At 45.4% G+C, this 14,006-nt stretch overlaps 1 protein-coding gene across 3 annotated transcripts; it reads left to right on the top strand.

Moving 5' to 3' along the window:
- Positions 1-879: 879 nt before the first annotated feature.
- lpar2a (lysophosphatidic acid receptor 2a) lies at positions 880-12,921 on the top strand. Of its 3 annotated transcripts, none has more exons than XM_048990711.1 (4): positions 880-971; positions 6,305-7,247; positions 7,761-8,017; positions 10,263-12,921. In XM_048990711.1, the coding sequence occupies exons 2-4, from the start codon at positions 6,491-6,493 to the stop codon at positions 10,365-10,367; spliced, it is 1,119 nt and encodes a 372-aa protein (XP_048846668.1). In that variant the 5' UTR covers positions 880-971; positions 6,305-6,490; the 3' UTR covers positions 10,368-12,921. The 3 variants fall into 3 exon arrangements, with proteins under 3 accessions (XP_048846668.1, XP_048846667.1, XP_048846665.1); XM_048990710.1 differs by lacking the exon at positions 880-971 and adding an exon at positions 2,474-2,696; XM_048990708.1 differs by lacking the exon at positions 880-971 and adding an exon at positions 2,474-2,814.
- Positions 12,922-14,006: the final 1,085 nt, after the last annotated feature.

The following is a 14,006-nucleotide window of genomic DNA, read 5'->3' as shown; positions in this document are numbered from 1 at the left end:
TAAACTACACGCCAAGCCCTGAGCTAAGACCTTCTTGGTGCCAAAATCTGCTCATGTTGGATGTGTCCTCTTAGCTGGCTGTCATCTGCAACAGTCGTTCTGGAATCTTTGTTTTACAGTTTCACCCCCCACCCACTCAAACCCCCCCATCACCAATTGGGTGGAGGATCTCTCCCATAGACCCCCTCCTGTGAAGTGTTTCTGCCCCCGGCCAATTTAAACTCAACCTCCTTCAGAACCCTCCCCCAGAAGGGCGATGCAAATGAACGCCCGAGTGTGCGTGACCACGGCTTGTGTGCTCACCACAGGCCCGCCTCTCATTCTCAGCGTGACTGGCAGAGTAAGTGACTCTTGGGACCGCGATTTAACCAAAACTTCACGGTGTGCGTTACTCGTTTTTGCATTCCTGGAATGTGTAGAGTCGGCTGTTCTCGGCGCAGAGTGGGTCTGGAATGATGCGTGAGTTCGTCCACGTTCGTGGCTAATCGCTTCCAGATCGTTGAGTACAGTAACTCGATCTGTGCGTGATTACAGATGTGAAGGAAGGACCCCCTGCACTCAAACGACCATAAAATGGGAGGGGGGGAATGTTTAGTAGAACTAATTTTTATTACAAGAACGGAAATACTCCTCTCCCTAATATGTCCATTGCCACTTTGGTTTACCCCCCCTCTCATTTTACAATCTACAAATAACAGACTTCTGCCCCCTCTCTGACTTCATTAAATCATGAACCTCAATTCCCGTCTCTCAGCCCTTCATCTTATGCTTCCTGGACCCATTTAGGCGTCTCACTACACCATTACCAAATAAAGGCCATGCCTGTATCCTTAACACCCTGACTAAAGGTGTTAATGACTCAGTGAGCCTCCCATATGCCTCCATGTTCAGCAGCGTCGCTTCCACAACCTACACAGGAATCCAGTCAGACCAGTCGTTAGCACGTCGACGTCGTGCTCACCTAACATACGGTAAGAGAAAGCTCTATACATTTGCATTTAATGACACTTCTCGACCGCATTTGTAAAAACCTGATAGCCATTTGGGAATCCCCACTTATGTCTACCCACTCTTACAGTCTATTTTATTTTCCTCAATACAGACTAATTAAGTCAGCATTCGTTCTGTTTGGCATCTGCTTCACAATTTACCATAATAGCCAGAGTAGTGGCTCTGAGGCAAGGGGTTTAAATCCTTTAAACGGGATTGGCACTCTAGCCACTGGAAAAAGAAACTCTCTGCTCCATTTGGAGTAGTGTGGTGCTGACGTATCTCACGGCTGTACTTGGGTTCTCATCCCTGAGGTGATTTGTCGCGTGGTGGGTGCAGCAATGCAGTCAGCACATGCTCCTTACACCTCTCTCTCTAATAGAGCAGGGTTTCCCAATTCTGGTCCTGGAGGACTGGCAGACAGTTCATGTTCTTGCTCCCTGCCAGCTCTCGGTAGGGTAGGGAGCTGGAAGGAGCAAAAACGTGGACCATCTATGGGTCCTCGAGGACCAGGTCGGCAAACACTAATAAAAAATCCTGGGGTCAACACACTGGCGAACTCTTACATTTTGTTCAAAGTTTTTAACCACAGACATGGTATTTAAAAATGTAGACTACAGTGTTTTTTAAGTCAGACACATTTCTTCCCCATAAACCCTGTTCTAGGATGGAGAGTGATGGTCGTCCCCAGGTGGTCCACGTTCTGGCCCTCTCCTAATTCCCTGGCAATCGGGCAAGAGCAAAACTATCGGGTAACTGAGAAACACTGAACTATGGGGACATTCATAATCGCCGATTAGCGTATGAAGAACAGGGCCCAAACTTTGATAAGCAAATGTTCGTCAGTCAGCCATGATTTGTGTCGTCTGGCCCATGAAATCACATGGGAAAGGGCAGGGGAAAGTAGGTTCAGGCAGCGTGTGAGTTTGGTACTATATGGCTTCCTGTGCCTGCAGGCTCTGTATTTCCCCCACATGGCCTGGCTGCAGCTCTAATTACAGCAACAAAGGCATACCAGGCTCTTCCAAGCAAGCAGGAGCATGCCTTACCTCTCCTCCTCCTCTTTAACCAGTTTTAACCAGCTGCTTGTTTTTTTTCCCCTTTGAACATGTCACCTAGTGTGTCACACAGCGGTTCACCCTGACTGCAACGAACAGCTGCATTTAGCATTCAACGGAATACCACAAACTCCAGTGCTTTCAGTTCGACGTAATATGGTCAGGACTGAACTTCTACGTGACGCAATCTCCAAGACGACGCCTTCACTATTTTTTACAACACCACCAGAAGCAAAACTAATGCTGCAGCTTAAAAGAGGCCTGTGGCCTATACTAGGAAGCGGGGTTACTGGCTTATCGGGGTAACTTGTTGGGTTTAAGGTACCACAGTTGAAACGGATTCATATTCGTTCACTTACATTTTGCCCAGACTACCTTAAATGCGACAAGTTACCCCGATAAGCCAGCAACCCCGCTTCGTAGTACAAGCCACTGGAAACAAATCCGCCCGCATGCACCTCCACGCGCACAACTTTGATTTATGTTTATTGGCTCTTGTTCCCGGCCGTAGCCAATCAGAAACCGGAGGGGCGGGACAAGCCGGCTCAGGTTGTAGAGACCGAGGAAAAGGCCGTGCTGACGCTATGGCACCATAAAGACTGGCTGCACCGCGCCCTTTCTGTAAGGCGGAGGGGCTGCTGTCCACAGGTAACCGGAGGGAGTTGCGAAATTCGGGGCTTATATGCAAATGTGGAACATCTCTGATTGAAAAATAACGACACATTTATGCAGATGGGACAACGCCAGAAATAAATCTGACTGATTGGTAAGAAACTACCAGTTTCAGTCTTTTTGGAGCTGTTTTTGTGTACGCAATTGTATGACTATTTTATAGGCGAGACTAAATGCGGAGATGGAAATCCAAGCTTGCTTTAGTATTGTTAGCTTTAAGACTTGTTTTTGGTAGCTATGTATTTACTCAACGTTCTTAAATGTACCGATTTACGGCCAGTTAGGCTGTGGTATTTGTAATTACTAAGATTTTGCAGTAGTGTTGTTTGTTTTAATGGTTCAAAAACTTTCAATTTGGAAGTCGCCCTGATACCGATATCTTAAGTTAATATGCTGTTCCAGCATGTTGCGTTATTATTTGTTGCGGATATATATGAATGTGTCAAATTAAATAACGTGATTTTGTATGTTGGATTTACCGTGAATGGAAAAAGTTTGTTTCTAATCGGAGCGGCAGATGTTTTAGTGTGGCTGCATGCATTTGTAAAACCAGAAAAACAGGATCGACGCCAGCATGAACCTATCTTGCCTTCACGAACAATATTGGTATATAATTATAAAAAGTAGTACATAGTTATCCTTTAGTTTTGTGAAAGGCTGAGAATTCATATTACTGCTATCACTCAAATAAGTCATTTGATTGAAATCTCCTACTCTTTGACCTTTTGGGTCGTTTCCACAAAATCTCCCATTTAGGCTGAATTTATCTTATTGTAAAATACATTGATGTCATTGTTTCCAGGCCATGCTGATGCCCCCGAAACATCAGTTTCCTACCATTATGCGATGGTGGTATTTGTGCTTTGGGGTGCGACCCAAATGACATGTTTGCAGAAATACGTGACGCAAACATGAAAGACATGACGGACCTGAAATGTGTTGAACGGGTGAGATGGGGGGTGGGTTTGAGTCTGGAATAATGGGAAGGACCACTGTAAGGACGTGAAAAGGATGAATGTCAGGGCTGTGGTGATGAAAAGAGGGTGCAGTTGACTCACTAATAACAGGACAATCATGTTTGCTGATTCGAAAAGAAACGGCCAAACCCATGTACTAGGGACACTCACATACGCATGAAAAACGTTGTCCGCGGAGCTGACTTATGTACAGCCATGTGTCTCAATAAATTCATACGTTGCAGCTCGTAAACCTGACATGATTATTTTTTGGTGGTTGTTTGTTGAGGATGATGGGAAAAAGTGGCCACCACTTCGCAAAACGTCTCTCTACAGTAATCAGAGTTCACGCTTCGTTTTTTTTGTCACGTGGTGGGGGATTCACCCCTACATTCAGTCAAAGCATGATTTCACTCACAGGAAATAATCAGGTTACCAACAAGAACTGGGACCTATAGCACAAACCGAGATTTGTCAGATAGCTACATAACTTTACGACTCAAGCTACCTCATTTTGAACAGTCCTTATTTTTTTTATTTTTTTTCAATGAATGTATGAAAGTTCAAAGGCAGTGAGTAATCATGTTAAATAATTGTGATCTCAATATTGGCCAAAATAATTGTGATTATGATTTTTGCCGTAAATGAGCAGCCCTAGATTATTGGCGGCGTTAACTCCGCCCACTGAAGCATCTTCCACGCAGTAGGCAAAGAATTCCTTAATCGAAAACCCTATCATGCTGTCAGTATCAGTATTTCAACATTGTAAGTTTGTGTTCCTTGGTCAGTCGGTCAATGTTTTGGGGGAATTTTTTTTTTAGAAGTTGATTCGAGTATCTGTGTTACGTGACGGTGTCACACGGATCCTGAGACTAATGCTTAAAGTTAGAAATGGCCCAAATTCACCAGGTTCTCTCTTGGTTTTAGTAGGCTGTACCGGAGTGTGTTATATCATTTTTGATTGCTGTTTTTGCCCACTCTGAGATGGCTGGCTCTTCATTCACTACCTCTGTTTAGAAGATACTGCCTTCGATAGGGAGCCTTCATCTCATTGGTGCGTAAAGCAGCTTGTTTGCTTGGACATGTTTCCCCTGGGATGGTTGATCCTGGTTGTGTTTGGGCGGTTTTTGCTTCGTTTTCGTTTATTAAAAAAATAATAAATCTGCCCTTTTGCTATGTTCTTCGTTTTTCTGTGTCTATTTTAATTCCTGACCACAAATGCATATACGTGTATAAGTCTGATATAACTCTGTACAAGTTGCCTCATGGGACCAAATTCTGACATCATTTTATAAACAGTGGTATCAGGTTGATGGGAAAGGGGAGTCATTATATACCCTGGGAAGTTTCTCGACACCCGTGCCTGGTTTATGTTTGGGGGGCGTGAAGGTGGGCATGTTTCAGTGACCCTCATTGTGTAATTATACCACACAGAGTTTTTCCTTTCTGTCTGCATTCATGCCTTGCGTTTCCAGGCAGCTCTGTGGGGGGGTCTGTACTAGAGGTGTTGGTGGAAAATCGACTATTCGGAAAACCGTTCAAAGCATTATTATTTGAATAATGATATCCTTATTTGGTTATTCTGCTATTGCAGAGAATCATGGGAGTTTATCAGAAAATATGGCGGCTGCCACAAAAAGCGTATAACCAAGTTTGGATATTTTGATATGCTAACTGAAAATTGCGTTTTGTGAAAACTCTGTCAAACACAACTTGTATACAGACATTCGACTAGTTCAGTGCTAAATCAAGTAAAATGGAAACATCTATCATACATGAAGCTTCGCAGCGGAGGTTATAGACATTTATTTTACTAGTTCTCTGGTAGGAAGCTGGAAGGGAGCAAAACTGTGGACCAGCTTGAGAAACATTGACCTTGGCCTGCTAAGATTGATGAGACTGTTGCATTTTTCATTTACAGAGTGAAATGGTTGTGCAATCACAGCACAAAGAGCGATTCCGATACATTTTGCATTTATTGTATCCCCCTTTGTTTTGTGTTTACTGTAGTTTTAAGGTATTGATACACAGCGCAACTTTTTAAGCAGTGTGGCCGGGCAACTGCCGACCAGGTGAGATAAGGGCAACCCTTCTGGATCTCGATGATCATGGAAAGTTGCCCACTGCCGATAATTTTTTTTTTAAATAGGAATTTTGTTGCCTAATCAGCTGGAAAGTGCCCAAGCAACAATGGTCAGCAAAATTGCCCGGCAATATTACTCAAAAAGTTGCCGTGTGTATCATCACCCCTACGTCGTCATGCGAATAACTGTCAGATAATACTGTCAATTGATTGAATATCTAAAACGGTCTGTGTGCACATCCCTGGTCTCTGCATATTAGTGCTGTAAGTCAGTGGGTTTACCGTGCAGTGATAGATCATCTCTTAAGGTAGCTAACTGGTGAAATTTACATTTATTCTTATGACGCTTTTATCCAAAGCAAGTTGCCACAGAGAGAAGGGTTGTTTTATTGTATTTTTGTGTTCTTGTTGAGCTGCAGGAGCTAAATTTAAGAGTTATGGGAGATTGATGGATGAGTGCATACTGGGCAGTCGTCTCTTAATGTCAGCCTGTTTCGTCACTGAAACCTGAAGTCTGTCTCTCTTCTTCTGCTTGGGGACGACAGGTAAAGACGAGGACTTGAGGGACAGTGCAACCCGACCGCAGACTGAGAAGCCGCGTGGCCAAGCTGAGCAGTCCGTCTGTGCCACCGGGATGGCGAGCATCTAATCTGTCCCGCTCTCGCATTCAGTAGCCGCCTGTCTGCCCTTCACACTTGTCTCCTGCGCTCTCCTCCTCTTCCTTGGCAGCAATGTGCATAGAAATCGTAGGCGATGACGCACCCGGATGCTACTGCAACCGGTCGGTGGAGTTCTTCTACAACCACAGTGAGAAGTACATCGCCGATTCGTGGACCTCGCAAAGCCTGCTGGTGGTGATCCTGGGCATCATAGTCTGTGCCTGCATCCTCTTCGCCAACAGCTTGGTCATGGTGGCCATCATCATCAACCGTGGCTTCCACTACCCCATCTACTACCTACTGGGCAACCTGGCTGCGGCCGACCTCTTCGCTGGCCTCTCTTACTTCTACATGATGTTCCATACGGGCCCCTGGACCAGAAAACTGACCAAACCCCAGTGGTTTCTTCGGCAGGGTCTGATCGACACAAGCCTTACGGCCTCTGTGGTGAACCTGCTGGCCGTGGCCGTGGAAAGGCACCAGACCATCTTCACCATGCAGCTCCACAGCAAGATGTCCAACCGGCGGGTGGTGCTGCTCATCCTGGGCATCTGGCTGGTGGCCCTGCTGATGGGTCTCATCCCCAGCATGGGCTGGCACTGCCTATGTGACCTGGACAACTGTTCCATTATGGGGCCTTTGTACAGCAGGAGCTACCTGGTCTTCTGGGCCGTGCTCAACCTGGTCACCTTCACCATCATGGTGATCGTGTACCTGCGCATCTTCCTGTACGTGCGCAGGAAGAGTCAGAGGATGTCGCAGCACACCACACAGACTAAGCACAAGGAGACCGTCGTGAGCCTCATGAAGACAGTGACCATGATCCTGGGTAAGGCACCACGCACCCACACGCGCACCCACCCACACGCGCACCCACACACACGCGCACCCACACACACGCGCACCCACACACACGCGCACCCACACACACGCGCACCCACACACGCGAACGCACACACACACGAACACACACGCACACACACTAGTGTTTGTGTTGCCTTGCCATCGGATTTGTGCTGCGGTCCCTCAAACACGCAGGAACATGGCCCCCACAGCCTTTTCATGAGCCATGGGGGGGGTCATTTTATTCAGTGCTTGTTTATGGTGAGCTTTAGGGAACGCACCCCCCCCCCCCCAGTATAGAGTATAGAGAGCCCCAGTTTCAGAGACTTGAAACATAACTTTGGTCTGCATTTGTGTTTCCTGGTTCTGAACTTTCCACCTCTGTCTGTAATGGGTGACATTTCTGAGTGACAGTCACTGTGGACAGCAGTTCCTGCTCCCCCCTCGTCCCACTCTAGAGATTGAGGTGATCACTGACCAAACTGTTCGCATCCCTCAGGTGCTTTCGTCATCTGCTGGACCCCCGGGCTGGTAGTCCTCCTGGTGGACGGCCTGGAGGCGGGGCCAAGTGTCCTGAAGGTGGAGAAGTACTTCCTGATCCTTGCCGAGTGTAACTCTCTGATCAACCCCATCATCTACTCTCTCCGGGACAAAGAGATGCTGTCGACGTTTAAGCGCATCCTGTGCTGCCTCTGCAGGAGGGGTGGGGGGCAGGGCAGCGCTTCCAGCGTGCGCTTCGACACCCTGCAGCAAGAGGTACTCTCAGAAAGTTCCAGTACCGATCACTATAACTCCTTGCCGGCCACACGCAAGTGACGGGCATTTTAAGTTCCGCCTCGGTGGCGTGTGTATGTGCGTGTCCATCCTGTGTTGATTTGCACATGGTGCCAATGTGGGGCGCCTGCCTGCTTCAGTGCCCCAAACATGTGATGTCATGTACTATCTGCGGTTTCATATATTAAAAAAAACACACACACCCCAATGTTTTTTTTTTTTTACCTCACTTAAGTAATACTCCCTTCCTATGAAAAAAAAAAATCTTGTGTTAACCAGTCTGTAGATCTGCAGTTCAGTCGCACTGGCTGTTTGATCACATGCAGACGGAAACCAGAGGTTCGCTCATCCTGTCAGTGATTAATAATAAAATGGAAAAGTCACAAGAAAGAGATTGTTGGTGGCAGATGAGCCACTTATTCCGACTCGACAGTAATGCGAAGAAACGGTCGAATCACGCTAACCACGTCAGAGGGCATTTCCCCTTCTGTCACTGGAGAACTTCAGAATAGTTCTTTTCTTATAGCTGATGTACTTGAGAATGTAAAGTCTGATAGAGATTCAGAACGAATTTGAAGCTTTGCTGAATGTGGAGCTAAAACAACAAGTAGCCCCACCCATTGCTCTCTAGAGGGAAGTTTTGTGACAAGATCAGTGCGAGGGCTTTCGAGGAAGAGAGTAAGTGTGCAGTGTCGTGAGACCTGACTCCGGGCAGGCCTTTTGAAATCTCTCTCTAGGTCTGGCTGCGTCATACCTTCATTGTTTGACTTTCTGTCACCTGCTTTTTTACATTCATGAATCTAAGCTGGGGGGAGACTTCCTGTGTGTGTCTGTCTGTGGGAGATGCAATAAATAATCGCTAAACATCCTTTAGTGTGGAGTTGAACGGGGGAATTTTGATATTTAGATTTTGTACGTTTCTAGATTTTGTACGTTTCTAGCATCCCCCCCTCCCGGCACCATGACTGCATTACCCGGAAAGATCCATAAGAGCTCACACTTCCCCTGCTTCGCTCATCTTCCTGGGGTGTTTAATCCTGATCCTTCAGTTTGTGTATTAAAAAAAATCTGCATCAGCAGTTAGACTTGTATTAACAGACAGAGAATGGCTCGGTTGAGAATTTTGTCAAATCTGTCCCAAACTGAAGGACGAGGATTTGGTCCCTCTGTTATACTTGCTTGTTTGCCTCTTTTGCGAAAGAGTCTCCCACAAGGAAATGGCTCGGCTTGCATGCCGCATCCCCTGCGATACCTGAAGGCCTCAGCTTAGCTATGCACCTGTCGTGATTTAGCTAGGCTGGCTGACGTTGTCCATGTGTGTACGCAGGTCAATTTTTGTCAAAAATCATATATTTGTTTGAGATATGTGGCATGCAAGTTAACTCTGCTGTTAAACACCTGCATATGGATACTGTGCATATTTATTATTTTGGTAAATTGTGTTTATTTCAATCGGCTATTTTAATTAAACGTAATCGAATGTAAGTGAACGCCTCCGGCATCCTTGGATTTATTCCTATTTGAGTGGATAAAAAGGACACCGACCTCACACTAGCGGAACAGGAATAACCCTGAAATGGACAATCATTTCCTGTTTAGTCGCTACGAGTCGCCAGGGATATCGTGTCAAAGTGTCTAACTTCCACTCCTCACTATCTTTCAACTCTTACCACTAATTCTACTACTTAATTAAGCTGTCATGTATAAGAGCTATAATTTTTTTTATAAGATTTATATTTTTTGTCATTTTCATATGAATAAATATGATAGAAAAGCTGCTCGTTGAGGTCTGTGCTTGTTTACTCCTGTCTGCACGAGTGCTGCTTGCCATGTGTGCAATTAGAGGAGCCACTGAAATGCGTGGTTTGGCTTCTGTCCACATTGTGGTGGCATTGCCTGGTCCTCCTATAAATGCTATGGATCCAGTGTCCCCACCCACTGAAAGTGCCCCACCCTGCCGGTGTGGAGCTCAGTGCCTGGTGAACGCAGCTGTGCACCCCCCCCCCCTCTTCCCTTCCCCCCCGTCTGTTTGGTTTGTGAAAAAGCTGCCGTTGCTTTGGGAAGGTGGGACAGACACGGACGTCATCGTGATACATTCTTTGCCATTTAAACCACCGTTTAAAATGCAAGTTGTTTCACTGTCTTTTTTTAAAATATGTTTTGTGCTAAAGTCGTGCATGCTGAGTCTCGCTAACCCTCCCTGTGTACGGGGATTGTCTTTCTCCAGACGTTAAAGAGCAGCACCGTGAAAATGAAGAGGACTATGGGGAAGACCCCCCAGTGCCCTAACAACACCCCTGCAGCGCTGAACGATGGCCAGATAGCAAAATGATCATGCAGTCTGATCGCTGCAAAGGAGGAGTCCTAACTGATAGACAGACTCACCGGTTGGGAAGTCGCGTCACACTCTGGGGTGAAGCTTTCAGTCGAACCTCTCAGTTTTTCTGATGGCTTACAGATTTATCTACAATGAGCTCTGAAATCTCCTGGCTGGTGTTCCACAAAGCAGGATCTCTCGGTTCGCTAGGTTAACTAAGCTAGAAGTCATGATCATCCAATAAGAGTTTAGATGAGGAGCATTCCTATTGGACATCCGTTATTTTTCTAGCGTAAATGAACCCGGCTAACTGAGAAATCCTGTTTTGTGGAACAGCCTGCTGGTGTTTTGTGGAGCAGTCCTGTGTGTTATTGACATGTAAACTTCACTTGTACTTAAAGCTGATTATAACGTTCAGCCATTGGCCTTTGCCCCTTTTATGACGGACGACACCGTGGTCAGGTGGGACACCCGTCCTGTTTTGCGAGTCTCCGATTCCCTGAAAGGCCGTGTTGACATTCCTTTCTGCTTCGTAGAGATTTCACGCCACTCCGTCCAAAACACCCAGTCGGTGCCGTTTCTCGTAAGCTTGTCTCTCTTGCATTAGCTGCCTTCTTCCCGTCTTCTAGGAAGAGATCAGTTCTTGAGATAGAACCGGCGTCTTTGAAGCGTGAGTCTTGGAGCCACAACGCCTGTGCCTTTCGCTTTGGGCAAAAAGGGATAATGAATACCCCCCCCCCCACTTTGTTAGCATGTTTGTATATGCAGAATCTTTAGTGAGTTTCACCTTGATCTTGACCTCTACAGACCAAGCTAAAAGTGCCTGAGCCAAGTCAACGTGTTTTATCAGGCGAGACGTCAGTAGATTGTAACGAAACCACAGGCAACAATTTTGCACTTGTCATATTTACTGGAACCAGTATCGGCAACATCCCAAGGCCGTTTCCTTGACCACCGTCCTGCCCGCTAGCCTACGAAGCGAACTTGACTTGTAGCAGGTATTCATGTAGATAAGAATGTGTGATCCTGTTCTCTCCTTGGCTTCCAGTACATCTGAACCTTGGTTTGCTTTTAGGTGCGATTAACGCGGATGGACGGCCTGACAGACCTCAGTGTCGTGCTTTTTGTCAAACTGCCGGGGAGTTCAGAGGTGGGTGGTGCACCTCTGTGTAAGAGTCTCCAGCCAATGGCGTGGCCTGCAGATCTACGCCTTGGCTTTCCCACAGACCGACCAAACACTAGTGTCTGTCCTTCTGCTTGTTCTAGGAGGAAGACCACCTTTAAAAGTGGTTTCGTTCATGTTTGGCTTGAGGTTTTACCTGACAGGGTCATCGGTGCCATTTGCTAAATGTGATTTTGTTTAAATGCAAATTGGTTCATTGGTGTGGTTTAGGTAGTAATGAGAGGAAAGAGGATCATCAGTCTTTTGTGGATGGACTACGGGGGATTGTGTTATTTACTAAGCAGTTTAGCATACTTCCGGTTGAGTTAAATGGTCAGCAATGGGCCGCATGCTGTAATCTTTCCTGTTGTGGGATTTGAACCACTGTCCTGTTCCTTGGTTGACGTGATGCATGTGTGGCTTGGAGGGAGTCCACCCGCAAGCTTCAGTCTTCTCCAACATTTGTTCACCTGAGTCGATTGACACCCCTGTGTACTTGTCTTCTGCTTTAAGAAGATGTAAAGACCTCAAGTTCTGTCTGGTTAAGGAGAGGATTTGTAAGTCCCAGAATGAAGTCCACTGTAGTGCTGGTGAATGTGGCTCCCTGGTGAAACGGAAACTCGGAACTATTAGGAAGTGGCTGGACGTAGATTTTCAGTTCTGTGCCTTCGACCGCACCGTTTTTAGGGAAACTCTTAGAAAAGCCGACATACAGAGAGGGGTCATTGTTAAAGAGAAAGACGCTTTCATTTTTGTATGCAGACGTAAGATTGTGGTTAAATGAGAACCTTCAGAAACGAGTTCTTAGTGGTACATGACGTGGTGGGTTTCAGATCTCGAACTTGAATTTTTGTTTCTTGTATGGTGCGTGGCTCCTTAACTTTCTTTTAAAGACTGAAGATTTACATTTAAACCTTCGATTGCCTGTAAAATTCAAAATGTACTTGAATCATAAACTTCCAAACTGCCTCTCGTTTTCACGTTGATGGTAGATTTTGAATTTGGTGATATAATTTCCGTGTTATGCAGAGTTTCTGCTTAGTTAATTACCTGTTTAATACCCTCCCCCCCTTTTTTTATATATTTCACGAAAATTTGTTTTAAAAACATGCAGTGCCTGCGACATTAATAGAAATGTAATGCTGATACTCTGCAACTGAAATGCATGACAGCTATGAAGTTGTGTGTTATCGTTGATTCGTGTTTTTAGGTTTGATATAAACGTTGTTACCATTTGGTGAAATTTCGTCATGTTAAGACATTTTTTCCCCAAAAAATAACTTGCTCTGTGGCCAACTGATCAAAAAAGAAATGTAATTTATTTTTCCGTGTTTGTTGTCCTTCATTATGCAACGAATGAAAAATTCCATGATGATCATCTCTAAATTAAATATTATCTGCCACCCAGTTCCTGGTATTAAATACTAGAACATTTTTATTACGATCGCGCAAACTGCGAGATTTGTGATTTTAATGATTATGGCGCTGAGTTCCCCCTAACGGCCAATACTATATATCGTAGAGCCTGAGCGCTATGGAAATACAACTGCACTTCTTCGTGAGTCATTACTCATAAAAGGTTGTCAGGGTGGTGCCACGTAGGGGCCAGTACAAGACATCGCAAGGTAGATCATTTGGAAAATCGGCGCTTCTTTTTGAGCCCTTAAGGTTGTTGATTTGCTGCCACCTAGTGGACGGAACATACAGCCAAATGGCGTTCTTTTGGTTATTATTGACGAGGTGACAACACAGAGGAAAGGGGGATTATCCCTGGATGACCCTTACAAGTTCCGATAAAGTGACAAAGCAACGCTTTTTTTTTGCCTGTGAACCTCTCAACCTTTGCTATTTTAATTAACATTTAATATCTTTTTTATTAATTACATATTTCAAATCAAATATGAATATAACATTTAAATATTAGGTGACTGTCGTTGTCCACCTAATGCCTGATTTACTTCAGCTCTTAAAATGTTATTCATTTCAAGTGATGCTGGATAAGTGTTAAGCTAGATAACCGTAAATGTGCAATGTTTACACATCGCGTTTAGCACGTGAAAATGAGGTGATGTGATATGGACGACTCGGCGAAAGACGTCAGCGAGGGGTGAGTGTAGCAGAAAGCAGATACTGTTTTAATGTTATCAGTCCTTTGGATTGTGATGCAAAGTATTTATGTCCTAATAATCTTCAAGTAAGCCTGAGTCAGAAAATCAGAAATGATGTAATCTATTAATCACAGCCATCCGCGCATTCAGGTATGGAACCGGACAAATGCTTACCACGAACCCTCCTGTCACGTTTAAATGAATGTTGCATTTATGTGGCACTTTTCAAGACACCCAGAGCGCTTTACAGAAGCACTGGGGAGCCACTTCAACCACCACCACTGTGTTGCCCTCAACTGGATGATATGACGGCAGCCATTCTGCACCAGTACGCTCACCACACAGTAGTTAAGCTGGTGAAGAGGCAGGAGAGAATTCACCAGT

This window comes from Brienomyrus brachyistius, chromosome 22 (assembly GCF_023856365.1).
Source record: "Brienomyrus brachyistius isolate T26 chromosome 22, BBRACH_0.4, whole genome shotgun sequence".
Taxonomy (NCBI): Eukaryota; Metazoa; Chordata; class Actinopteri; order Osteoglossiformes; family Mormyridae; genus Brienomyrus; species Brienomyrus brachyistius.
The sequence above is the reverse complement of the archived record's forward strand: the minus strand, read 5'-3'. Positions and strand labels throughout refer to the sequence as shown.

Bases quoted from the DNA above. Each gene is read 5' to 3' on its own strand.
- lpar2a (XM_048990711.1), top strand. From the start codon at position 6,491: ATGTGCATAGAAATCGTAGGCGATGACGCACCCGGATGCTACTGCAAC. The intron at 7,248-7,760 runs GTAAGGCACCAC...CGCATCCCTCAG, and splicing joins GACAGTGACCATGATCCTGG to GTGCTTTCGTCATCTGCTGG. The intron at 8,018-10,262 runs GTACTCTCAGAA...GTCTTTCTCCAG, and splicing joins TCGACACCCTGCAGCAAGAG to ACGTTAAAGAGCAGCACCGT.